This window comes from Vigna angularis, chromosome 4 (assembly GCF_016808095.1).
Source record: "Vigna angularis cultivar LongXiaoDou No.4 chromosome 4, ASM1680809v1, whole genome shotgun sequence".
Lineage (NCBI taxonomy): Eukaryota > Viridiplantae > Streptophyta > Magnoliopsida > Fabales > Fabaceae > Vigna > Vigna angularis.
This window is the reverse complement of record NC_068973.1, coordinates 40,286,580-40,312,937: the sequence shown is the minus strand read 5'-3', so window position 1 is coordinate 40,312,937 and position 26,358 is coordinate 40,286,580. Positions and strand designations below refer to the sequence as shown.

The 26,358-nt window shown below is 33.1% G+C and overlaps 3 protein-coding genes and 1 long non-coding RNA gene across 6 annotated transcripts; 2 read left to right on the top strand and 2 right to left on the bottom strand.

The window, feature by feature from the left end:
• Nucleotides 1–336: 336 nt before the first annotated feature.
• On the bottom strand, nucleotides 337–2,549 carry LOC108341291 (S-type anion channel SLAH4). Its single transcript, XM_017578988.2, has 2 exons — nucleotides 1,575–2,549; nucleotides 337–606 (listed from the first exon to the last, which is right to left on the bottom strand). Exons 1-2 carry the CDS (start codon nucleotides 2,547–2,549, stop codon nucleotides 337–339), a joined length of 1,245 nt encoding a protein of 414 aa, XP_017434477.2.
• A 6,600-nt stretch (nucleotides 2,550–9,149) lies between these two features.
• On the top strand, nucleotides 9,150–11,868 carry LOC108342507 (protein EXPRESSION OF TERPENOIDS 1). 2 transcript variants are annotated; one of them, XM_052876048.1, is made up of 3 exons: nucleotides 9,150–9,726; nucleotides 9,809–10,508; nucleotides 11,057–11,868. In XM_052876048.1, the coding sequence occupies exons 2-3, from the start codon at nucleotides 9,914–9,916 to the stop codon at nucleotides 11,416–11,418; spliced, it is 957 nt and encodes a 318-aa protein (XP_052732008.1). In that variant the 5' UTR covers nucleotides 9,150–9,726; nucleotides 9,809–9,913; the 3' UTR covers nucleotides 11,419–11,868. The 2 variants fall into 2 exon arrangements, with proteins under 2 accessions (XP_052732008.1, XP_017435781.1); XM_017580292.2 differs by having other exon boundaries at nucleotides 9,150–9,733.
• Nucleotides 11,869–17,602: 5,734 nt separating this feature from the next.
• Nucleotides 17,603–23,410, top strand: LOC108343010 (uncharacterized). 2 transcript variants are annotated; one of them, XR_001833456.2, is made up of 8 exons: nucleotides 17,603–17,882; nucleotides 18,303–18,582; nucleotides 18,835–18,946; nucleotides 19,026–19,199; nucleotides 19,286–19,409; nucleotides 19,710–19,911; nucleotides 21,234–21,669; nucleotides 21,753–23,410. It is a non-coding gene; the product is annotated as an uncharacterized LOC108343010 (long non-coding RNA). The 2 variants fall into 2 exon arrangements; XR_008248296.1 differs by having other exon boundaries at nucleotides 17,603–18,582.
• An 84-nt stretch (nucleotides 23,411–23,494) lies between these two features.
• Nucleotides 23,495–25,344, bottom strand: LOC108343009 (cysteine proteinase 15A). Its single transcript, XM_017581006.2, has 3 exons — nucleotides 24,684–25,344; nucleotides 24,174–24,420; nucleotides 23,495–24,006 (listed from the first exon to the last, which is right to left on the bottom strand). Exons 1-3 carry the CDS (start codon nucleotides 25,257–25,259, stop codon nucleotides 23,729–23,731), a joined length of 1,101 nt encoding a protein of 366 aa, XP_017436495.1. The 5' UTR covers nucleotides 25,260–25,344; the 3' UTR covers nucleotides 23,495–23,728.
• Between the last annotated feature and the right edge of the window lie 1,014 nt (nucleotides 25,345–26,358).

The window sequence follows — 26,358 nt, the reverse complement described above, 5'->3', positions numbered from 1 at the left end:
TCTCTCTCATATATAGAGAAATTTCATCTAAAACTTGTATAATAATTTATATAATTGAGATATAGAAAGGAAAAAAGGAAAAATAGTGTTTAAAGTAATGAAAATTTATACATATATTTTATCAATCATTGATATGTTTCAATATAGTCGGTCAGATATTAATCTTAAATGGGAAATTGTGATTAAATTAAGATTAATTTTAATCCTATTTATTGTTGGCATTATAGTGTGAATTTAAGTTTTATAATTGAAAATTATAAAGTTAGATGATATTTAAAACAGAACCCAGAAATTTTAAGTTAGAGGTGGTGTTAATTTTTAATAGGGCTTGTTACATTACATTACAAGGATTGACTGAGAAAGCTTGGAAGGATATATATCCACTAGAAGCATGTTAAAGTTGAGAAGAGTAAACATGGTGAGAGCAAGAGAGACAAGAACAGAAAGAGCCAACAGAAAGAGCATTAGAATGTGAGAAAAAGTTCCTTTCACTTCTTCTGCATAATCTGCTGAAACAAGAGCAAGTGCAGTAATGGGAAATGAGTAATCCCACCATGCAACGTTGAACCTTCTCATTGATCTCCAGAATAGGTTTGGCCTGCAAATCTGCTTATGGATGTTGATTATCATCAATATATAATTGTTTCATATAAAAACATATGCGCAGGCTACAAGAGAATGAGTACATTCAAATTTTATTTGGTATTTATTTAATGAATAAATCTCTCTATCACTAAATATCTAGCTGGAAGTTTTGTCATTTACTTGAAAGATGAATCGGATTGATAGATCCCCACATACTGCAAAATTTTATTTAATAATCCATCACAAAAGTGATAGTACGGCGATACAAATTAATATTTATTTGATATATATTATATGGATAAAATAATTATAAAAAAATAAATTTTTATATTTGTAAACAAATTTATAAAAAGGTAGTGTTAAATAAATTTAAAAATATTTGTGTGTTAAATTATTATTATTTTAATAAAAATATTTTTTTAATATTTAAAAAAAAGGAAAAAAAGGAATGAAAGATAATATTAAAAGAGAGTAAAAACTTCTTTCATGTAAAAATACCATCATCCATTATAATCTACTGCTATTAAAAAGTGGGGGAAACTGAGATATTCGAGATATTTATTAAATAATTCACAGTTTTGGATTTTTTTTTATCATTTTATCGAGCTTATAAACAGCTCGTAAACTAGCAAAGAAAAGAGACAAAAAAAGACAGATTTATTTTATTTTTATATTTATTTTAAACAATTTAACAAAGTAGTATATAATTATACATACCAGGACACAAAAATTACAAATAAAATCTAAGATAGAAGTTAAATAAAATAAAATATAGTATAAAATTTATACACTCATCCAATCATTATGGAATGGGATGTTAACTTTTATGCTAACAACGGTTGCAAAAGAAGATAAAATATATTTTAATCTGTCGATAATATAAACACCATATCGTAAATGTCTTCCAAGAAATGTGTATTAAAATGTCAGTTATCAAATTCTTTTGGAGAATAATTTTTGAACAGCACACGTAGAGGAACTAATCTTACCAGTGAGAGGAATAGGAAAATGGATAGAAAGAAGAGCATCTTGGAAGCAGTGTCAAAGGTTCCAACAATGGATTCCCAAGCCAAGCTTGCTACGCTAGGCGCTGCAATGAACAAGAACAAAACTGGCCTTAACAATACTGGAACCCCATCTCTACCCGATAATCGCTGATAAAGCGTAACAAACAGCACCACGTAATGCACCATCCCCACCGAAAACAACCACAACGCACACTCTTTCCATCCCATGTGCGCAGCAGCCTGTGCTCCAACCAAGTTCCCTATCACTGACACCTGGCTCGTCGGATTCCCCGCCGCAGAGGATAAAACCCTCTTCCCCTTCGTCAACCACTGTCCGTAGATCTTCACGTCAAGCACCACCACCGGCACCGCAAACACCCACCACAGAACCATGTACAAGGTGGTTTTGGGCGCCACGAACGGCGCTGATTCAAGCAAGAGAAGCCACGAAATCCAGGGGGCGAAGAAGTAGTTAACCCCCACAGGGTGCAAGAACTCGACCTTCACCATCTTAAAGAAAAAAAAGCATCTTAGGAGGTAGAGGAGGGAGAGTAACACTAGAGTGAAAAGGGAGAAAGACCAGAGTGCATAGACAGCCACTGAAGGAAGCGTGGAAAGCACGTGCGGTAGAGTGGTTTTGTCTTGTGCCGATGTCATTACCGTCTTCCACAGTAATACTTGGCTTCCGAGGGAAAGGCTTATTCTGAAGTAGCCTGCATGGAATCTGGTTAGAACAGACATTAGGAGCTTTGAGAAAGAGGTTGAATGTTGGTGATTGCTGAAACTGTCGCTGTGGCTACAAACGTTTGAGGTTGTCATGGTCGTGTCTACCACAAGTTCAATCTGAAATGGCGAACCTTGGGTTGCCATGCCCTCGTTGTCGAACTCGTAGAAGAAGAGTTTTTGTGAGAGGGAATTCATGCAATGCAAGGGTTTTGTAAGATTAGAACATGCCATAGGAATGTGCAAGTGGGAGTTTAAAAATAAATTATAGAAGCTCTGTTTTTGTTTATTTTGATTCAAACAAGGGAATAGGGTGATCCTTTTCAGTTGCTTTGGCACGTTGTAGCTGGACAATAATACATTATAGTATGTATGTGTGTGTCTCTCTCTCTCTCGTATATATTTAATGTTGTTCTCAGAATTTTATGTTTCTGCTATCACTTGTTGCACGAGGCATGAATGTACACGGGTGTGTCTCATGATTCATGAATCAAGCAATCAGGAAGACTTTAAAGGGCTGCAAAATGTAACATAAGTCCAACTATTTTTTCAACTTTATGAGATTGGGATATACTGTGTCTTCAATTTGGTTTCTAGAAGAGAATATTCGTGGATTCTTTAATAAATTATTATTTTTAAGAGAAATACATTACCATGTTTAAATTTTCTCATTATTTAATTTAATTTTATACCATTCAAACACTAAATTAAGCTGCAATGTTATAGCATCGAAGTCCTTGTTGTTATTCTGCTATTCCCTTTCATGAACGTGATTCTCGATTCTGCTTACCTCATTTCCTAGTTTCTCTTGCCGACGAATCTTGTCGAGTGTTTACTTTCTCCAACAAACAGGGAAGTGAGGATAAAGTCCTAATAAAATAAATTTAAAAATAATAAAGTATTAATTAAGTACTTCAAATCACCTTCTGAAGTATGTATGCCTTTTAAAAAGTAATTTCAGTAACATTAAAAAAGTCACATCTAATATCAATACCACGAAAATGCAGCTTCGTAACATACTTTGGACGAATTCGATATTGCAATAATTTACCGACGAACATGCACAATATCGTGTTGATGGAAAACACTGTCGATATAAAAATTGTAAAGTTTTATGGGAAAAAATAAATAAAATATACAAAATGAAATTTTGATCAAATTCGGCTATTTTTTTATAGAGAAGAAAAAAGGGGGGAAATATATATAAACCTGTAGATAATAACGTAGATGATGTGTAAAGAATAATAAATAAGGATGCTAAAAAATAAGTTTCTGAAAGAGAATGGAATTGCTACTTGCAGACACACTTTTCGTATGGTAAAAAAACACGTGAATGGAATTGGATCCATTTTCAAACCTCCAAGGTTCAAGAAAAACAGTTAGGCCCAAAGATGCGTTTACTATAGGACCCGAATATTCTACAGGTCCACTGAAAAGTGCGATATCTAGAACCCGAACAGGATTCGGACCCTTTTATTCCCAAGTAGATAAAGTATGTTGATATAATTGTGTTTTACTATGTGTAAAATCAGTGAGTTTTAATTTATTTGATTTTATAAAATAATTATTTTTCATATTTGTAACATTTTAAAATATTTTTTTAATGTGTGAAATTCGGTTTTAGATTCTATAAAAGAAGTATTATTATCTTTGTCCTTCTAAACTTTGGAATAATTGATTTTGGTCCCCTAATATTTATTTTAAGATAGATGAATAATATTTTGAGTTGACACATCAAGAATATGTCACTTTTAGATGGGATTGACCTAAATTAAAAGGATGCCTTTTGTAAAGAAATCATTACTGGATAGTCATTAAATGACCCAGAATGACCGTCTAATAGTTTGATAAATATTTCAAAACGTTCACAAAAATGCTTGTACAGAATAATTAAAGTTGGTACAAGTGTAAACTATACAATAGTGCAATACTCAGACTTTATACTGACTGATATAAAAAATAAATCCAGTGGTCAAGTCTAATTTAAAACAAGTACATAAATTGTGAACAACTATTTTTTTTTTTTGACAATTAAGTCATTTTTATAAGTTTAATTAAAAACTACGTAACTTTCTTTTTTGTCTTTTAACATATTGTAATAGAATGGAATAAAATAATGGTATAAAAAGATATTGGATGTATAGAAGAATAAGTTCAGTAGAAAGATGTAACATCAACGATATCTAAATTCAATCATACAAACAATAATTTGATTAAGAAAAATCACAGAAAAACAAATCTTCATAAGATAATTATAACTGCTTAGGTGAAACTAAGTAAAAGTTTAAACCGATTGATGTTGAAAAATCAACGGATGAGTTATGATTAAAATGAAATGTCATTCAAACTCAAAAGTAACTGATTCTTCCCAAAATGCATTAAGATGCAGCACTTGATTAATCATCTCCACTCTTTATTTAAAATATTAAGATAATAAATTAATAAATATTCATTTTTATATGTTGTTTCACTTTCTAGTTTTTGTTTAATGAAAGTTCAACTCACATTTGAATCCGGACTAATAATACGTATTAAAAACATAAAAGAAATAGTTATATTAAAAGAAATATGTATTAAAAACGTAAAAGAAATGAAATAAGTATATTTGAATGGAAGGTATGGGTTAAAAGAAAAGGCAGAAGGGGCAATGATGGGTACTTAAGGAAGGTAAATAATTTAGTTAGGGACAGGGCGAAGAGACTTTGGAATTGGTCGACAATCGAATGATGAAATGGAACGGAAGAAAAGAGAAGAAAAAAAGAAGGTTACGTCTTCTCAAGCCTTTAGGTCTCCTGTTTCCAACAATCATGGCACACCCAATATCTTAATCTCTGTAATTCTCACACCATTAGCCAACAACTTCATTATCAATCATTCATTCAAGGCTTAATCAACCCGTTTGATTTTGGGACACATTTCTTAATCCAGAGCTGTCGGTCCTGTTGTCGACCATGAAGGATTAAGACATGAGAGAATCATTTGAATGTATCTAATAATAGTAAAATAGTGATGAGAATTTAAAGGAAAATGATTTGGTTCCTCGGGCCCCAAATAAGAAATTAATTTAGAATTGAAAAGTTTGGTTATGTGAAGGATAGAATAGTAGCATTTGCATCTGGTAGCCATTGGTTAATTGTTCATAAAAGTTTTTAACATGTCAAAGCCATATTAGCTTAGGTTAGACTTTGAAGACCCATAGGTCCTGTCCTTAGCTCTGTTACCTGGTTCCGTTATATTATTGAGCCCAATTATTTACCTGTTACCTATCTTAAATTAATTACGTTCCTCTTCACGTGACACTGAATCATTCACCTTTACATTTTGTTTTCCACGCTGCACCCAACTCTCCCTTTTCTACTATTATTTTATTTCCTTACTTGATTGATATTTGAATGTTTTGATGTTTAGAATTTCATGTATGAGTTTAACTTTCATAAAAATAGAAAGTAAAGCTTCATATAAATTAAAGATTCATTAACTTATTTTTTAATTTTTTTTTATAAATAGTGATGTTAATCTTTTATGAAGTTATATTCAGATTTCACATATATTATATCTTCAAATTTTGGTTTCAAATATCTTTTATCATATCCACTCGTAATCCGTCCTTAAATCAATAAGGAAAATTACAGTATTATCAAAAACTCATCCCACAAAGCTTCACTCTAATTCTAACAAAAACAATTCAATTTATATACATGATTTTTTTAAACATTGATACCTTAGCCATTTAGTTCTAGAGAAACAATGCCTACATTGCAATAAGAATAAAAAAGGATTATAAATTCTACTCTAAATATACTGCCACATTTTTCAAATTTCAAAATATAACTAGCCATTAATTAAGTTCCAAACTGAATTATAGAGAACATAAATTCAGAATCAATTATTTTTAAAAATAATGATACTAAGAACTTCATGCAGTTAATGATGAATGAAAGATTAATTAATTTGTGTACTTTTTTGTGGGCGGAAGTTCAGGTTGTGGATCGAATCTCATCGGTAATCTTTAGGTTTTTTAAATTGTTGAATTTTGGATTAATTTTAAATTTTTCTGGATTAATTTCTTATGTACTTTTAGGATTTGTTTTCCTATATATTAAAATTAATTAATGCTAGTACAAAAAGGTTTTCTAACATTAAGTTTATTGATATATATATATATATATATATATATATATATATATATATATATATATATATATATATATATATATATATATATATATATATATATATATATATATTTGCTCTAGATACGTATATTTTACGGGAGATAAACACCGACAAGATTTTTTATAATAAACTACCATGTCACCACACAATAAATTTTACCTCGTTCCATTTAATACTTACTAAATTAGGTTTGCTTATATATTTACTTATATGTGACTAATTTATTTGTTTTTGTCTACCGTTTAACTTTTCATTTGCATTTATGTGTGCGGTAAGTGTAGTAAAATACTGTCGAAACCATGGAAAGATTAGTTCTTTAAAGAAATTTTGACTTATTGACAACGATAATATTAAAAAGTGGTAAAAATTATGGAAATATGAATTCAAAATTATGAATTAGATACACAGAAATATTTTATAAAAAAACATGAAATTACTATTTAGAAAAAAATGGGAAATAAAGAACGATAGTTCTTTGAAAAAAAGAAGAAAGAGGTTGATATACAAAATTAATTGAAGATGAAGTTTTTGTAGAATAAAAATCTGCTCAAAACTTATATATATATATATATATATATATATATATATATATATAAGTTTTCTTTTGGAAATCTATGATAAAAAAAATTATTAATACTTTGTACTCGCCTAAATTAAAAATCACAATTACATAAAAGAAATACTTATATTATTAATGATCAACCTCTATATTTTCTAACAATTTTTTTTTAGTAATGGTAAATCTCTTTTATCATTTATTTCAAAAAAATTATTTAAAGTTGTTCCAATTGTTTTTATTTCCTCCACTCCAATAGCAATTGCTATCTAACATTTATTGTGTTAAATTCTTTTGAAAACACCTTAAATTTTGTTCCCTAATTATAATTTTAAGTTCCTTTAATTATTGTTTTCTTTATTTATTTATAATGAATAAATTTTGCGGTATTATATATATAGGTTTTCAAGGTGGTCCAATACATTTTATAAAGATCATCTTATAATCTTTCCCTTTAGTCAATGTGTGTCCTAGATTTAGTTCTCATTGACATAAAAAAGTAATTTAAAACTTATAAACTGAAATCACTTTTAATTGTTAGTATAAATGAAAAGAATCCATACAAATTTATTTGTTTTTGAAATAAAATAGTTCACTTTTAATTATAATTTTCACGGAAAATAACGTGTCTTTGGTTTTTTTTTTTTTTAATATGACTTCTATATTAAGTATAGAGCTTTACTCTTTAACCCACACTAAACTTGTTTGGTTGTCTTCCGAGTCTGATCCAGCACTAATATTCCAGTATTCGCTGCTATAAATTCGGAACACGAGCAAACAACAATCATATTCTACTACTTACGCTTGTTGAATAAAATACAAAAACAAAGAAAAACTATATACTACTAAACGACTTGCTACACACGCTGTAAGAAATACGATTCATGAGAGAAAAACAAACTCACGCAAAATAAGGGAAACGTGCATGATTATTGACTACATTCTCAACTCAAAAACCATTATGTGTATAAACTAAGTTTATTTTTGCACCAAGTCAACAATTTAACTCTTTCTTTATGATTCATCAATTCGTAATCACCAATGTGAATTCAAAATACACATAGATGCACTATAATACGATGATGAAATTCTAGTATTGTACGAATGTTTAAAACAATGTAATAAGAAATATGAAATAGTGTCAGTACTTTTAAGATTTCGTGCGAGAGATAAAAGAAAAAAAAAAACTAGAATTCCTTTTTTGAGTTGGTGAAAATGAAGAGTATTGGAGTACCCCACTTGTTAGCGAGAAATGGCCCGTGTGCGATTTCCATGTAGACGACACGGGATGTATTTCCTGGGTCATGTCTGGCCAAATTTTGCATCACAGGTGTTGACCTCTCACGGAGAAACTCTTTTTCTATTGCCTCCAATGAATTTTCCATCCATTAACATATTATTATGCCACATTGCGAGTCAATCATATAATCATTATGCCAAGAATTTTGAGGTGGAATACGAGGCATGGGACAGATAACACGGCAGGAGTAGTAAACCATTTCATAAATACTCCCAACACCTACCCCACACTCCCTTTCCAATACTTCTATTTCTATTTATTACCTTTTATATCTTTATTAAATTAAACATCTTTTATATATAACCACCATTAATAAATCTATATTGTAATTTTTGGAGAAAGAAAGTGTAATTCATAAAAAATATTTACTGTCATTTTAAAATATCCTTTATGATATTGAACAAGACTTGAGAGTTAGAAAATATGGCTACTTATGCTAGGGTAAGAGTTATGAGAGCCGTTGGATAGTAAGGGGTGAAAGATTGAGCGGTGAAAGGAGGGACGTAGATGCATGTTGATGGTTGATGGTTGAGTGGTGCACAGTACTGGTATTCCACAATGGGGAAGATTGCTTCAGAGACGTTAAAAATAAGAGAAAAAAAATCTTAATTTATGGGGACGGTCAGAGAAAGTACCAGCGGGTTTTCCGGTGCAAGGACGAATAAGCAAAAGCTGGTGATATGACACGTGGAGTAGTAGTGTCCGTTGGATGGTCAAAGCACAGTTGTGGTTCACTCATCCCGGCCGAGATTTATTGAAACTGAAAGAGAACTGTAGAGAAATGCTAAGTGATAGATTTTCATGTTCCTCCACGCACACATGACACACTACCACCTATCTCTTCTCTCTCTCTTTCACACACACACTCTCATCAGATGACAGTACCACACTCCCAGTTAGACAGGGCAAGACACCATGGAAACAAAGCTGGCTTGAATTCCTCTTGTGCAGCGTAGGATAGAGCAGTCTAAAGTCTAAACTAGAAAGCAAAGAGGTAGAGAGAGATTGTGTGGGATTGGTGAGACGATATTCATAAATGAGACTTATACAGTAGAGTAGATGGGTGCAGTTACCGTGGCGGCGTAGCAGAAGCTCTAATTCCGTGCCATAATTGCTTCTAAGGGAATTCGGTTTCACCAACTCCAAATCCTCTCTTCTTTACTCATTTGATAATTCCTGTGTTTTCTTTAATTTACGTCTTTTTCTTTTTTTGGTGAGAAACAGTTTCCCCCAAAAGCTGCAAAAACTCAACCAGCCCAGAGAAGATCATATTTCAGACGCCCCACCACACAACACATCACACCCACATACTAAGACTGAATAAGACAAAAAAAAAAAAGAGAAAGAAAAGAGAACGATCGGGTCAAAAATTACTAGTAGTAAGCAGTAAGCAAACCTAGCAGTGTTTTTTTTTTTTTTTTGTATGTGCAAGGTTAGCCTTAATTAACCCAAAATTTACAGCTGTAGCCCCGATCTTGGGTAAAACATTTTAAGATTGGGCGAAGGTTCTGCTATGGATATTGTGTCTGAATTGGAGAAAATCGTTTCAGCTTTGGGGTGCAACAAATGGCCGGGTTCTTCTCTCTAGGTGGAACTAGAAGGGGAGGTCCACAAAACAAGGAAGAGGGAGAGGTGGAAAAAGGAGATAACAATATCCACAACAACAACAGGAATAACCTATTGTTGTTCAGGAACGAGGAGATCTACAACAAGGGGTTCGAGATATGGCCAGAGTCGTATCAGCCCCAAGCTGCACCCCAAAACTTGAGCAACTACTTTGCGTTTGGAGTGGGTCCTAGTCGCAGGAACTGCTCGAGCGTGAACGAGGAGGAGGTTTCGCTCTGTGTGTCTGATGAGTCAACGAGATTTGGATTAACTGTCATGAGGTCCGGAGGTGCAGGAAGCAGCGGCATGAACTGTCAGGACTGTGGTAACCAAGCCAAGAAAGATTGTACACATCTCAGATGCAGGACCTGCTGTAAGACCCGAGGGTTTCAGTGCCAAACCCACGTTAAGAGCACTTGGGTTCCAGCAGCCAAACGCCGCGAACGACAACAACAACTCGCTTCCTTGCAGAGCCCACAACAATTTCGCCCAGAGAATATTCCCAAACGATATCATAGAGACACTCAGCTCGTCTCCGCTCCACAACCCATCGCAGGTTAACTTTCATATTACATTACAGTATCATCCTCACTTCAAATAAATAAAAAATGGTTTAATTAATTGTCTCTCTTCTGTATATAAATGTAACTTTCTTGAGATATGGATTTCAACCTTGTAACTTTTTGAACTAGTCTGCTACCGCTACTACACACAGATGATGATGCACTGAGATCTCGATGTAACACTCATTGTAGTCTTTTATTCTATGACTAGATACAACTGACTAGTCCATAGTATTTGACTGAAAGTATGAAAATGCAACGACGCTCCTTGGTCACCCATCACATTTTTCTCTTGTTTTTTCCGCCCCTCTCTTTCTTCTTTTTTCCATATTCCATCACTGTTTCTAAGTAAAACTGACGAAATTATTTGAGCTCCATCCATGTGAGACTTTGCCAAGACTTTTTTTTTTTTTTTTCCTTTTTTCCTCTTGTGATGATAGCGGAAAGTAGAGGGCACACACAAGTAATTAGTATGGTTTAGTTTTGTTTTTTGGATGATTAATTCTTTGATTTAATTAATGTGTGATTTCTTTGTACTTAGGGTTAGAGCTGGGGCATTTCCCACCTGAAGTGAGCACTTCGGCGGTGTTTCGGTGTGTGAGAGTCAGCGCAGTGGACGCTTCAGATGAACAGTGCGCGTACCAAACCTCTGTCAACATCGGAGGGCATGTTTTCAAGGGAATTCTCTACGATCAAGGTCCTGAAAGTTCTTACACCAGTGCAGTTACTGAGGGTTCCTCCGGTGGTGAACCCCGACATCTTGGTTTAATAACCGCCGCAGCCACAGCCACAGCCACAGCCACAACAGTCGGTGGAAACAACCCATTTGAGCCTTCACTTTACCCCGCTTCGCTGAATGCTTTCATGTCTGGTACACAATTCTTCCATCCCCCAAGGTCCTAAAGACGTCTCTTTCTCTATCTATGCGGACAGTAATTGAAGAAACCGAGTCTTTCTTTCTCTCTTATTTTTTGTCATTAATTGAGTCTGCTTGGAATTATTGATTATGGTTGCTCCTCGGTACATCCATGGAACTTGATGCAAGCTGAAGTAGCTAGCAAGCTAGAAGGAAAAGTAGTTAATAATTCTTAAAAGAATGATTATGCCAATGATTCTAGTGCATGAAATTAAATGGGCCGGGGATAGTTGTTTTGTGTCATCCGAATGTCAATTCAGATTTTCATTGGTATTTTAATTTTATTGGTAAACTCATTGTCACTTTTCAATTCTAGAGCACATACATTTTCATTTTACCGTGACTGTGGGGCTGTGGTGTGTTTGCTTGACACGGACAGCATTTGGATATGTGTGCATCATTGTGTTAAGTAGTGTTTTGCTGAATGTTCTAATTTCTTTATAGTATTTTTCTTTTTCTGGGTTAATGTTAAATGAGCTTTCTGGTTGGTGCTGAACTCGAAGCCACTTTTTCCCGTTTATCCGTTTGCTTGCCAGATCGAAATAGAATGAGTAGGTTTCGTGTGTGGTTTAGCATAGAATTTTAGAGCCTCTTTTTTTCTTTATCTCTTTTACATCTTTTTATTTCTTTTATTTAAACGATTTATGGGAGAAACTTGCCACCCATGCATTGCGAGCTAATTGGCAATTAAGCATTCCAGAAGTCTAGTGATCGAAACACTGGATGGCTCACTTTCTATGCCTTTTTCCTCCTTAATCGATCGAAATATGCACATATATAACTACACTACGTCTGAATGAAGAATTACAACTAACATTTTCCAACTGTATCGCTGAAAAACAATAAAATTTATCCACTGAAATAGACATCCATGATCCAGGGATGTGACTTGAGTTGGCAAATGTCTTCTTTTGCTCAATGTTTAATGCATCTAAAAGTATGTGCATGTGATGTATGTTTATACATATAAGTGTGTACAGTGCCCAATGAAATAGGTCAAGGTACATACCATATGATAGGGCTAACAATACTTTAATAGACTGCTTGTTTTAGTGCACAAGGGAGAATCAGAAACTCTAGAAAAAATTTCCCTAGTTTTGTAATAACTGGCCCATAACATGTGCTACAGAACCTTCACTTGATTGAGACATACCAGTCTCTTTCTCTTTCATCTAAGATTAATAACATCTTTTTCTGTCATATATTGCCCCTCCAGTTTCTAATTTTTGATCTTTTTACCAGTGTTGATCATGCTTGTGGAGAAGGTGTTTGAAATAAAGTTGCATGGTTGTACCCTTTTAATTCTCGATCCCGTCATCTATATTGGCAAAATCAACTTTAAAATGTTATTTCTGCTTATCTTTTGTGGATAGTCTCTGTGATTATATTAAGATTACTTGAGTTGACTAAAACTTCATGCTTTTTGGAGGAAAAGCCAGACAGGAAAAAGATAAAAAGAGTTAAATCTATAATTGTAGCTCTAAGTCTAGTCACTTCTGTTGGCCACATGCGTCGATAGAAAAGAAAGAGAGAAGAAAACAAAAACAAAAGTTGCCCATAAAACCGTTAAATATTCCGATTTTGCTAAAAGAATTGGTATACAAGACGCTAATTTTTGCTGTTAACTTCATACGGAAGCATCAAGCAATAACATAACTCAAGCCTGATAAATTACTCTGATAAGGGGCAATGGACACGACACACATGCACATATAAAGTGAGATGTGCAATGACATTGCATTCATTACAAGACCCTCGTTAGCAAAATACTATGTCCAAATATGTGATGTGTTGTTGTCTACTAAGATTGATGATCGATCAACTGAACACTATAACTCCAAAAGGCTTGGTCTTTCTTATGTTTACTCAGAATGGGTGGGTCTGTGAAATTTGTCCGTCACTTTGTGTTGTATTTGTAAGTCTTTGGTAGAGCATTTCTTAAGCTTTTTCAAGCATTGATAATACTAATGAATTTCTAGTTTAAGATGCTATTTTGAAATTTTCATTCACTTTGAAAATACTTATCACGCAAGGGCAATAGAAATTGTTAGAATTGAAAAATTGGAGCCTAGTTGAAATGACGACAATCTGTGTAACGAAAGTGCTAAGTTATAATAGCATTATAATTTTATCGTTTCGTTTTCAGACGATCAAATCCTGAGTGCTCTGATCGAATAAATAGTTCCATCTACCATGCCAGCAACGATTTTCTTTCCCCAAATTACGCATGCACGAAATTCGGAACTTCGTTTTGGGGCATTGGAAGCGCATGTCAGGATTAATATTTTTCGCTCCAACATTAATTCATTCACAACCAACTGCTTCAAGGACATACATTTATTTGCTAAATACAGATTCATTTGATTGGTATGACTACAACTCACTTTCAATCTCTTAAATAATGTTTCAGATTCAAGCTCTACTGATGGAGACAAAATAAAATCTCTTCAAAAGTGATCAATTAAATTTCTCGACAAAGATTAATGACAAGAAAAACCATTGGATTCTTTACATTATTGATGACAGTCACACAAAAAAATATTAATAGGATTATATCTAATGGAAGAAACCAATCTTCCACAATGTAATATTTACTTGAAGAAGCTTTAGAACAATGATAATAAACTGTCTTTAGAAAAATGTGTCATTGTTGAGATTGAGAAAATTTGTGGCACTTGGAAGAGTGGAAATATTTGATAGGAATAGCATGCATGTCTTACAATTGTCAACTCGAAATTGATTTCCCTGATGCCATATTAATTTAATGTGCACGAGAATTCTCATATCAGACAGTTCATTAGAAACACTGTTATGGATCTTCTTTATTTACAGATCCATAGATTCTAGTACAGTGCTACTTTTATTTAGATGTGTCCACGTGAGAGTTTTTTTGTGAAATTATTTATCACTCACCTGTGCAGATATACTTTCACTGATAAGTGTGAAAAAAAAGTTGTTTTTATACTTATAAATGATCTCAATCTTATAATTATTCATGTTATTACTTAGTGAAAAATTGTAATAGGAAGTAGATTGTTATGTAACTTATTGTACACGAAAGGGTGTATAATTTGGAGTTTGTCAACCAATTTTTGCAGAGTGAAAGCCAAAATTCGCACCGCTAGAAAAAGGAAATTCGCATAGCGTACCAGTACCTGTGCACTGAGCAAATTAATGAAGTTAAATGGCTTTAAAAGACGTGACAGAAAGACAATAAACCATCTTCTGACACACGAAAAAGCCAAGAAAATACTGGAGAACTCAGGAGACGATCAGGAGACCTTTCAAGACATCAAGACTTCACTTTCTGCAAGAAATTGTTGTACGTTTGAGATGTCTGAGATAGGTTAAATTTTCTGTTCATTGGAATTGGTTGTATGACGACACATTAATGTAAATTTTCTGTGCAATATATGTTTCTGTTCTTGTTCTTTTGATTATATGGAAGTATTATTCTCTTTAAAAGTTCTTTTGTATTCGAAAGTATTTTTAGAACCAGAAACGTAAGAAAAGAAACTAAAAGTAATTACGCTAGGAATAGCTCCTGTGCTTTTGGTCATTTTCAACGTCTGAATTTAATGCAAAATTATCTAATGAATTAATTAATGAATTAATTAAGGAATTAATAATTCAATAGATAATTTTAGACCTTGTTTTTGAAGGAATTAAACCAATATACTCTTATGTGAATGTTTTACTATAATGTTAGTCTTAGACCAATTCCAGTGATCTTTTATCTTATTTTTAAATCTTAAATTTTTGTACGTTGTTAATTTCATGTTAATTGCCAATTTGAAATATCAAATGTTATCAGTAATTGATCTTGATAAATAATTTTAATTGCATAACATGACTCAAATTCCTTTAGAAACTATTTGGTATACTTGACTTGTTAAAATATAAAATAATTTTTTAAGATTAAAACAAATCATTTAACTTGCTACTCAAGTAAGTGAATTTTCACTCATTATGTAATTTTGAATAAAATCAATTAGAAATCTAATTACTTATAAACACACATAAGCATGCAAAGATAGAAAACTGACTGAACTATGACATGTTAACAACTTTTTGACAATAGATTATGTGTCATTGTTTTCTTGGTTTATATATTTGAAACGGACTAATTACGAATTACCACATAGATTGTTATAAAAAGGTTGTGAAAAAAATTGTTAAAAATACATTTTTCAAACTGAAATATAACATAAACCATATAATGTCATGATAAAATATATGTCCTATTATAGAGTATTCTAAATCAAGATAAACATGTTTTATTATAAATTAACACCTAACACTTACTAAAATTTGATCAAAGTTGTCAATCTTGGACTAACAAAACATGTTATACTAATATAAGCTAATGATAAATCACTTTAAATTTCTTACCGCCTTTTTTTTACATTAATTAGACAACAATGAAACTATAACGCATATTAATTAAGTATCATATTGATCACTTATTCTACGATAATATTTATATCCTAATAATATAAATTTTGCTTTATAGCTTTTTTCAAACTAATTAGAAACATGATATGTTATGAAAGACTCATAAAGTAATACTTTATAAGTGACTATGATTGAAAATTAGTAAGAATAAATTATTTTAATATAAGATGATTTTAATATAAATAGCTTTGTTATAAATAATTTTTATTATTTTAAAACACTTCATTTTTTTAGAAATTATTTTTCTAGAATTCTCCTACTTCTCTTTAAGGATTTTTCTTTTTTGTTTGTTTGATTGAAAAACTAAGACTGTGATTGACAAACAGATTTTATAAATGAGGTATCCTGATATTCTACCAATTATTCAACTCGTGTGTAAATGATTGAGGTGGGGAAGAGAATGACAATAGGTCGTTACCCTAGATTTTTGAGTCTTAGGAATGAAAGACTAACCTTGTAAGTAGTAGGTTGATAAACCCATGTTTATATCTGTGCAGAATATAAATGATACTACAAGTGTACACTTTTAGTGAAATTTAGTCAAAGTATGTATCTGGATAATTCAGTATAAAGTCAAATGATTATAAAGTCAAATGATTATAAAGTCAAATGATTATATGTACATAGGGTTAAATATGTTTTTCGTCCTTTAAGTATCACACGATTATAAAGTCAAATGATTATATGTACATAGGGTTGGGGTTGTGTTTGAAGGAAAGAGTAGATTTTGAATTTGGGTTTTTGTTGGATGGTGGAGAATATGGATATAAAAAAGGGTCTCTGATTCTGCTTTTGGTGACGGCCATTGTTAGGTTTGGTCTTGGTGAAACCACTGCTTTTGCAGTTGCCAATGTAGCTGCTGGCTTGGATGAAAATGGAGACTCAGAGAGGGAACATTGGTGGGTGTGAAAGAGATGAGAAACCCCAAACGTGACACACACCTGACTCACTGTTAGCCACCTCATACAAATATTTAACGCCGTTTAATTTTTAGGACTAATTATAATAGTTTCAAAACTAAAAGGACTAAAAATCATCAAAGTTTCGAGTAGGAACTAAAACCAAAATCGTGTGATAATTAAGGGACGAAAAACATATTTAACCCTATATACATAAGAGTTATAAAATGTTTTTAATGTTGAATTAATATGTGATATATTTAATTGTTTATAAAATTTTATTTTGAACAATTGCTCGTCATGTTGTCTCTTTGGTTGATTTTGGTCTTTTTTTTTTTTTTATCTTTTTTGTGATATCACTTTATTGATATTAGTCGATGAAATTCAAGTATTAAAGCATCTATACTAGAGGACAATGATACTACATAGAATCTTCATGGTTCAATAATTACTTTTAATTCTTTTAGATATATTTATTATTATAATTATTTTTTTGTGTATGTATTAATATTATAGCTATAAATCGTGATAAATATGTTTATTTTATTAATTTTATAACTTCTGATTTTAAACCGTAGTAAGCTGTTAAAAATTGGAATACTACATTTTACAAAGTAAGGCTAAAACATTTACAAAATAAATAAATGTTATAAACAAATCTAAGATTTTAAAATAGGTTAGAGCAAAACTAAACAGAAGAGATAATAAAATATGATACATTAATAAAGATAACATTAATAATAAATTATATATATATATGTATATGTATATATATATATATATATATGTATATTATTGGTATGCGCGGGAAGTTGAGAAAACATTAGAAACCGCGAGATGGAAATAGCGGCAAGATTTGATTTACCAATGAACTCTTTTTCTGTAGAACCAGAGCATTTGCCTCACAGTTTGGTTAATTTATTTTGTGTTCGTGCATTTTTAGAAGTCCTAACGGTGAATCGAGGTCGCTCTCTCCCAACGATGGATCTGCTACAGTCAGAGAGCCCATGCAAATAGTTCGATTGCTCATTCCAATCGAATCAGCTTATCGATCCATCTCTTACCTCGGCGATCTCAGCCTTTTCCAATTCAAAGACGTGCGACTCCTCTTCAGTTCTCATTGCTCTTGTTTTAGATTCTTTTACACTGAATTTTGAAACCTACATTGCTATGACATTTGATGCTCTGATTCACTTTTCTCCGTTGTGTTTTGATGCCTTCATCTATCTGAATGTTATTTGTTTCTTACATTGGTAACTATTTATTTAATTTTTTTTGTCAGCTTAATGTAGATAGTATTATGTCTTTCAGGAAACTTTAAGCTCCACACTATTAATTTTGGTATCGTAGGCTAATGGAAATTATCAATGTTACTAAAATACCCAATATCCTTGTACGTTTAACAGTTGTGAAAAAATTCGTGGCAACATATTTAAGAGAATTGATTTTGATTTTCTGAATGGAAAAACTTATCATTTTATCATCAAGATTAAAATATGTGAGGAAATGGCGCGTAGGCTGCGGTTGTTTAAGGAACAAATGGCGAAAGCAGGTGTATCACCCTCAACATGGCCGGCAGGTGAGGATAATGTTGATCTGAAAAGTTTGGAGGTCGTTTTATGCTCTGAAAATTGTCACCGGTTCTTCTGTTCAAGAACGCAGTATCTGGTGATTATTTTTTTGTTTGTCTTAGTTAAACTTGAAGAACTTGAACGTGATCTTCAGATTAACGCAAATAATGAGAAGTTGAAACACGCTTACAATGAGCCATCAGAGTATAAACTTGTTCAAAAGAAGGTATGATTTGCAAAGTTCTTCACTGCCACAAATTCTATAATCGCTTCTGATTAGGTTAACTCTGCTGTTGATCTTTCTTGTGTTTAAACTTTAAATAGAAGTGTACACATACAGTTAGTACAGAAGCAAACTTTTTCTCGGGATGGTTGCATTCATATATGATCATATAGCTTGGTCTTTTCTTTTCTCTCCTTGATTGGATAAGAAAACAGAGGTCCAAGTGGTAATGCCTTTTTTGATATATCATTTCAGGTTGGCGAATTTTTCTATTCAGCAAAAAATTAATGCCGTAGCTCACCAGAAAAAGCTTGAATTTCAGATAACTGCTGAAAGATCTATTGACAGCCCATTATTATTGGAACAGGTTAGCTGCAGCTTTGTAGTTTCTATTTGTTAATTTAGAGTTTTGTTCTCTTTCTGATGCTAAGAAAATTTATGCTCAGGAGAAGATGACAACAAAGCAAATTAAGCTGGGGTTTATCGGTGGACTTGTTTCGAGGGAAAAATCAGTTACATTCGAAAAAATTCTATCGTGCTACTGGGGGAAACGTTTTTCTCAGACAGTCAAACAGGCTGTGGTTGAACATTCTGTTCTTGATCTTTTGTCAGGGCAGAAGGTTACTTTAAATTCTTAAATTTAAGTCTTGAGCATCTTGCAATTAGATATGTAGAAACTAATTGCTGATTATTACGAACTTGATAGGTTTCAGGAAGACTTGCAGAATTGAAGACTCCATGCAGGATTGCTTCACCGGAGCACTCTATTGCAGACAATTGGATATCACTATGAGCAGTGGAGCCTTCAGTTTTGTTTCATTTTAGATGAAGTATTTCATTGTTTTTCATGTTTTCCTTTTCAGCTTTATTTCTAAGCTTCTGCAATTAATGTTCATTCCAATGCTAAATTTCCTTTCTTGCATTTTAACTTATTGATGAAGAAGGAAATATGCATCTATCACACTCTAAATATGCTAAGTATGAATGCGACAAAGAAATGTCCTATTTTTGCAATAAACCAGGTCTGTCCTGGAATTGTGATTTAATTTCTGATGTGTTGTGCTGAGGCATACGCGTAACGCCGGTTTTAATGGATGGCATAGCTAATTAATTTATTCAATACTTGACAGATTCACAAAGTATTGCAGCAGTTCTCAAGTTGAGGCGATATTTCAGGTTTTAGGGACAAAGGAATCACAGCCTGCCTATTTTTGCACAAACAATTCACTTATTCTTTTCAAGAAATAGTAGATGCCTATGGGTGCTTTATGTAGCCCTCAGCATGAGAATTTCAAATTTCATTCTCCTCTCATTGAAAAAAATCCCCATCAGGTAATTTTGATTTGACTTGCTCTTTCAATCATAAAGAATCATGCCTAAAGATTCAATAGTTTTAATCCAATGTGATGGCGTATGTTATACGGGTCCTCTTGGTCGCTCTAACTTTACTCGTTTGTTTATTTGTTTTGTTATAGCTGAGAACAAATATAGAAAGTGAAATCACTACTTGGAATATGACCAGTACAGATCATAAAATATCTGTGGATTAATATAAATTTTTGAGACATAATCTATACAAAGAAGAAATTTTAATCCATCAATGAATTTTAGAAATATGTTTTTTAGATTAAAACTTGATCACTATAACACACACATATGTCCAAACTAAACCCAGCAAAAGTGTTAGAACCACATATATCAAGTTCAGGTCTCCACAAACATGTACTTCCTCTGATAATTATATAATTTATACATAATAATTGTTGTAACTTTTCAAGATATGGTAAGTACATAATTAACATATATATGGTAGTATCACTTATATCTTAAAATAAAGAGATTATCCCCTATCTTTATGATTGCATTATGAGTCCCGCCAAAAATGCACTGCCCCCCAAAATTAAAATGAAACTTTGGTGATTATTCGCAAACCCCATTAACAATATAAGAAGTGAAAAAAAAAATTACTTTACCAATCCAACTATTTATTTTATTCCTTCTCATGCATGCTACCTTGCTCTACGTCCACGATATTTTCCATTCTTCTTCATTCTCGATTAAGATTTCCTCTTTGTTTTCCTTGCCATGGATCTCATGTCTAAATTATAGATTTATCATATTTTACATTGATTTGTTTTTCGTAGGTCAACATAGAAATAGTGTTTTTTATCTCTCTATTGTCAGGATATGTGGACAGCTATAGCCTATATAAGAAATCAATCTCAGGCCCGTAAATCATGCAAAAAAAAAATTCTCGATTAGATTGAAATTTATATCGTATTTATAAATTATCATATTAACCCAACATTTTCCTACTCCAATGATGTATCATGTATATTAAATTTATAGTGGAGCATACTTTCTGAAAAACTGGGGACTGGCATAAGATAATCAACTCTTTTGGCCAACATCCCAAGATACAGGTTTCCAATTTTTACAGACCTTACAACGGTAACAAATGTATTTTATGTAATTAAATTAGGATTTGTGTTTTCTTTTAGAGTGTGTCTGGCTAGCCTTTCTATTAATATCTAATATTGCTGAAGTGTTTGGCCACAGTAATGAAGTCATCAAAGTCCAATAACCGATTCTTTGTTGCTTCTTGATCTATTGATAATCAACCTGAAACTAAAATAATCGTTATTTCTTGACAGAGTCGTCAAGTACCACGAAGCAAATCCTGGTGTATACGCAATTATCACGTTTCCATTCCTTTTTTTGCTGGTGACTAGGGTCATGGCATATGCCTACTACTGGCTGCTTTGTGTCTTGTAGTCATAGAGAAACAATTTTCCAGTCAGCTACTTAACTCAAAGTCATTGATTTTTTGTAGTCAATCCGAATATTTCCTCCTATTTTATTTTATGCCTCTATCATTTTGTTCAATGTTGTTAATAACGACAGAAACTTGGAGACTTAATGGAAATGGCTTTTGGTATACGCTATGTTATTACGATGATGGAACTCTTCTCAATATGAACTGTCCACTGTTTCATTGATGTTAGCTTGTCTTACTACTTTTGGCACTTGTTTTTTGTACCATGGATGCTAGCACCGAAGCCGTTTCTCCTGAAGAAGCAACATCAAGAAGTACACTCAAAACTATGATTTTATTTCTTTTCTTCTCATTTTTATTACATCACATTCTAATTTTTACTACCTTTCTTCCTCAGAGGCATCAAGGTTAATCTTACTCTTTGCTATACAAGACGGATGATCCTGTCGAATCAGAGTCACATAGTGTTCCCCGTGACCATGATGAGTTTGACTTCAGCGAGGTTTTGGTGCACCAACTCATACATATAATCGAATTTGCGCTTGGAGCTGTGTCTAATACAGCTTCGTATCTACGTTTTCGGGCCCTCAGGTTGGTAGTTGAAAGCCTTCGATTCTTGTCTGTAAAATTTTGTTTCAATTAATCAAAATTCAACATAGACATGGAAATTGCCTTTTGATGAACTTGCATCCCGTGGATGGCAAGAACTTGAATGAAGTCCAACGGGCTTTGGAATCCTGATATCGCCTTAAGAATGGAAGAAACCTCCGAAAATTACTTGGTTTTTGAAGGAGTGTGAAACCATCATCTTTTGATTGTACACAGCCTAGTAATTTCGTGAATTGAATGCATCGCCCCTTGGTTAGATTTTTATAGATAGGCAAATGTAGGCATTTTATCATGGACGAAACCATAAAAGACAGTATAAAACCTATATCTTGTAACTTACCAGTCAGTAAGCCCACATATCTTGGTTAGGTCCACATGTATGTGTTATTGATTTGATAACAAAGTTATCATTAGCTCTGATGAAGAAACCTCGACACTAATTTCTTGTCCTTTTTATTGTGTAAGCAAGTTTCAGGATCGGGCCCCTTTTCTGTCATTTCAAGGGTTGGTTGCTTGGAAATTCTAGTCAGGGTAGTTAATTGACAAAAACTGATACGGTTTTATTGTCGTCCACGCATTAGTTGCAGCTACTTGTTCTACAAGATTTTCATACCATTTTATTTTAGATAAATAGTGACTGGTGTAAAAATAGAAAAAGATTTATCTGGTAAGAAAATTATTGGAAATATGGTGAATTAATGTTTGAATTTTCTTTTGAAGATACTTCTTTATTTATTACCCGACAATGCTTCAATTGTTTCTAAAAGATGATATTTGTGGGAAAGGGAAACACTTGTTTGATAATTAATCAGAGAAGCATTTAGTGCATATTTGATGTTCCTCAACTTTTAAGGCACTTTTAGCTCAACCCTTTATTGTAAACCGTTCTACTTTAAATAAATCGTATCCTTTCATTATAATTTTTTCCTTGTATTTTGGTTTTGTTCAGCTTAAGCTTAGCTTATTCGGAACTGTCAAGTCTTTTCTATGACAAAGTTCTGCTTCTGGTCTGGGTTACGTTCTTTAGTTGGGTTATAGAAAAGTGGCGGGCCATTAAAGAAGGTATAATAACACTATTATTCTCATTGTTGGCATTTTTGTTTTCTGTGCAACTGTTCTGTGTTATTCATAATGGAAACTCTAAGTGCTTTCTTGCATGTTTTGAGACTTCAATGGGTGGAGTTCCAGAACAAATTCTACGAGGTATGACAAGTTCTTCTCGTTTTTATTTACATGATGAGGATGAGCTGTAAGTTTGGAAATGCTAGATGATTTCCAAATAGATAGAAATACGACAGCTTAACTTGTCGTATATGTAAAACTATCCTACATGATTAAAATCAGGCCCTACACAATTGAAAACCTATCTTTCCAGCATGAAGAAAGACAGTTAAGTCCAGGAATTGTTTTGACCCGTTAGTTCTTGCTGTTTACAGACCACATATGTCAAATTACTGTAATAGACAACTTATAACTGACACCAGTTTATCTGTTCTCCTATAGCAGATTTCTCTTATAGTGTACAAGGCATAGGAATATGGCAACTTTAATTATGGGGACACAAATTCATTACATTGAGGTTACATACAATAACTATCGATCACGGTGGGTAATGTTTTGAAGCTAGACAACCCACAGAGAATTGCAGAATAAAGTAAATCATAAACATTGTCTTAGTAGTTTACTCCTCCATAACATGACATCATCCAACTTATTTACATACGCACTATACTGGTGCCCGCTACGACGTCTAGGCATCCATATTTAATTGTTAGAAGTATGTATAGCAGCTACAGTTGAAACCATCGAGTCCACCCCACATACATTGTGACCTCGGCAGATCTTGTAATATCCGTTTTCTCCCCAGCTTTCCCCCCATGAATTCTTTATGATCCAGAAAGGCTTTTCCTTAAGCCGAATTGGAGCATAAGCACCAGCACCATAGCCTACCAGAAGAACTCCATGATCCAGGTGCTTCCCGCAGATGTATGGGCATGAGACGCCACCAATATATGTCTGCATAAAAACTGCATTGATACCAACTGTACCATGGAAAGCAAAAGTCAGTGTTTCCTCTAATCAGAGATTCAACATATCTTATTCTTGGTGGGACGATCAAATGATTGAAACTATCCTGGAGATATTTTAGTATTTCCTTGGAGGTAAATGATTATAAATAAAAGGGAGTCAGGCAAAAAAACAGAGCTACCTGCAAGAGGACCATTCTTCACCAGATTAGCCGCAATTTGTTCTTCGTCAAGGGAAACAACGCTAAAATTAGCTACAGATGCTGCGATTTTGCTCTTATCAAATTTGCAGGGGCCGCGGTCTCTTCCGGTGTAAGGATAGTCATTTTCTCGCATTAGTCCTCCAGCCTTGAGTGAGTACTCGAATGCAGTGGTCATCAACCCACCGTTACAACCAGAGTCACATGCTCCACGCTCTTCCGGGTCACACTAAGAAAGTTATAGGCACATGATTAATGCACGATGTTTTTGCAAAATCCAAACCAGGTCACAGGTGGTTAATTTTACTTTTTAGCATCAACCTAACTATTCAACTTGAGTTTAAATTCTCAAAAAAATAAAAAGATTCCACTGATCGGAGCATCATGCGTCAATATATCACAACTGTGGTCAAATCAATTGCTATGCAAGTGCATGAATGACATATTAGCAAAAGGAAGAGACAATACTTTCTATAAATAAAAAAGACTAACCTCGTGATCACAATCCACGAGTTGTTGTTCGCTTAGACTCACGAGCTCACCGGTCGAAAGAAAATGAGCACCTTCCAGCGCTCCCACAGCGCTAAACGACCAACACGACCCGCAAGAACCTTGATTCTTGACGCCAGTAACGGCTCCATGGTCGCGCCAATCGAAATCGCTAGGGAGGTCGTTGGTCGGAAGGATCGGAGCCTTCTGAGCGTCGGTGGGAAGAAGAAGCGGCTTCAAACCCAGAAACTGGCGGCGAAACTCCGCCGGAGTGAGATCGGAGAACTTCGTGACGCCGTGGACGGCGGAGGGGTCAAGCTTCTGGTGCGACTTCGCTCGGAGCAAGTTATTCTTGAAGATGCGGAAGCGGTGGTCGTGCTCCTCCTGCGTGGCGTAAGTCCTGCCGAACTTCGCCTTGAAGGCGGAGAAGTGGTGCTCGGCGTTGAGCAGGTGCTCCTCCGCGTCCGGCACCACTTGACGGATCAGAAGGTCGTCTTCACCATCGATTCGTTCGGCGATGGCTAAGGTGGCAGAGAAAAGGAGAAGACTGAAGAGGAGGGAGAGTGACGGAGTCGCCATTACATGAAAAAATTCAGAAAGAGCAATGGATATTTTGATCTTTGGGGAATCTTTATGCACGCTTCCCTGATTATTGTGAACTACGTAACCAATACGATATCCACACGTGTTTCTCTATTATTGAGGTTAGAAAAAGCTTCTTCTTAGCCCATAGTTCCAGGCCCACTTATCGTCTTGGCCGGATATTTTCAACATAAATAAGACGAAACTGAAGATAAATGTCGTTTTTTTTTAAGAATTTTGGTTAATTTAGTTTCAAAATTATGGATTTATGTCTGGTTTAAAAATAATTATCGAAAAGGTTAAGGATTTGTTTTGAATAAGTTGTTAAATAAATGTATAATTTATTTACTTTACAAAGTCGTGGAAAAATAACAAAATTTGTTTAACAATGTTGAAGTGGCACGGGTTAAAGATTTTTGTGAATACTAAATTTAACTAATCAGATGTAATTAAGTTTAAACAAAGGACTATACGACTTTAATGCAAAAAAATCTCACTAAAATCGTTATAAAGTTAAACAACTTTTATTAAAAAAAAATATTAAATTGAAGTCATTCGAGGAATTAGCGACTGCTTAAATATTAGTTACACTACAGTCGTCTTTGGTTTTAGACTTCAATTTAAAGTGAATTTGCATTGAAGTAATGTTATGACTTGAAGTGAAATAATACTTGACAACTTTATTATTAATAAAAATAAATAAATATGAAGTTGTAATTTTATATAATGACTTTGATTTTTTTATTTTCTTACTTTTGAAAATCTTACATCTTTTTATTTTTTTTCTCTTTTTGTTTTATTGTACCCTTATTTTTCAAAGTTATATATGTATTCCTTAATAAAAGGTTTTAAAAAATTATTAATGAAGTTATTAAAATAATAATTTAACATATAAAATATTATACAAAAATTATTTTATTAAAATAAATACATCAATATAAAAAATATATAATTATATACAAATTTAGAAGATTGTAAAAGGTTTAAAAAACCTAATAATCAAATTCTTAAAATAAATAAAAATGAAAAAAAATTATACATAAATATAAGAAAAGCAAACAATTATAAAAAATAAAGAAGTAAAAAATGTGAGGTT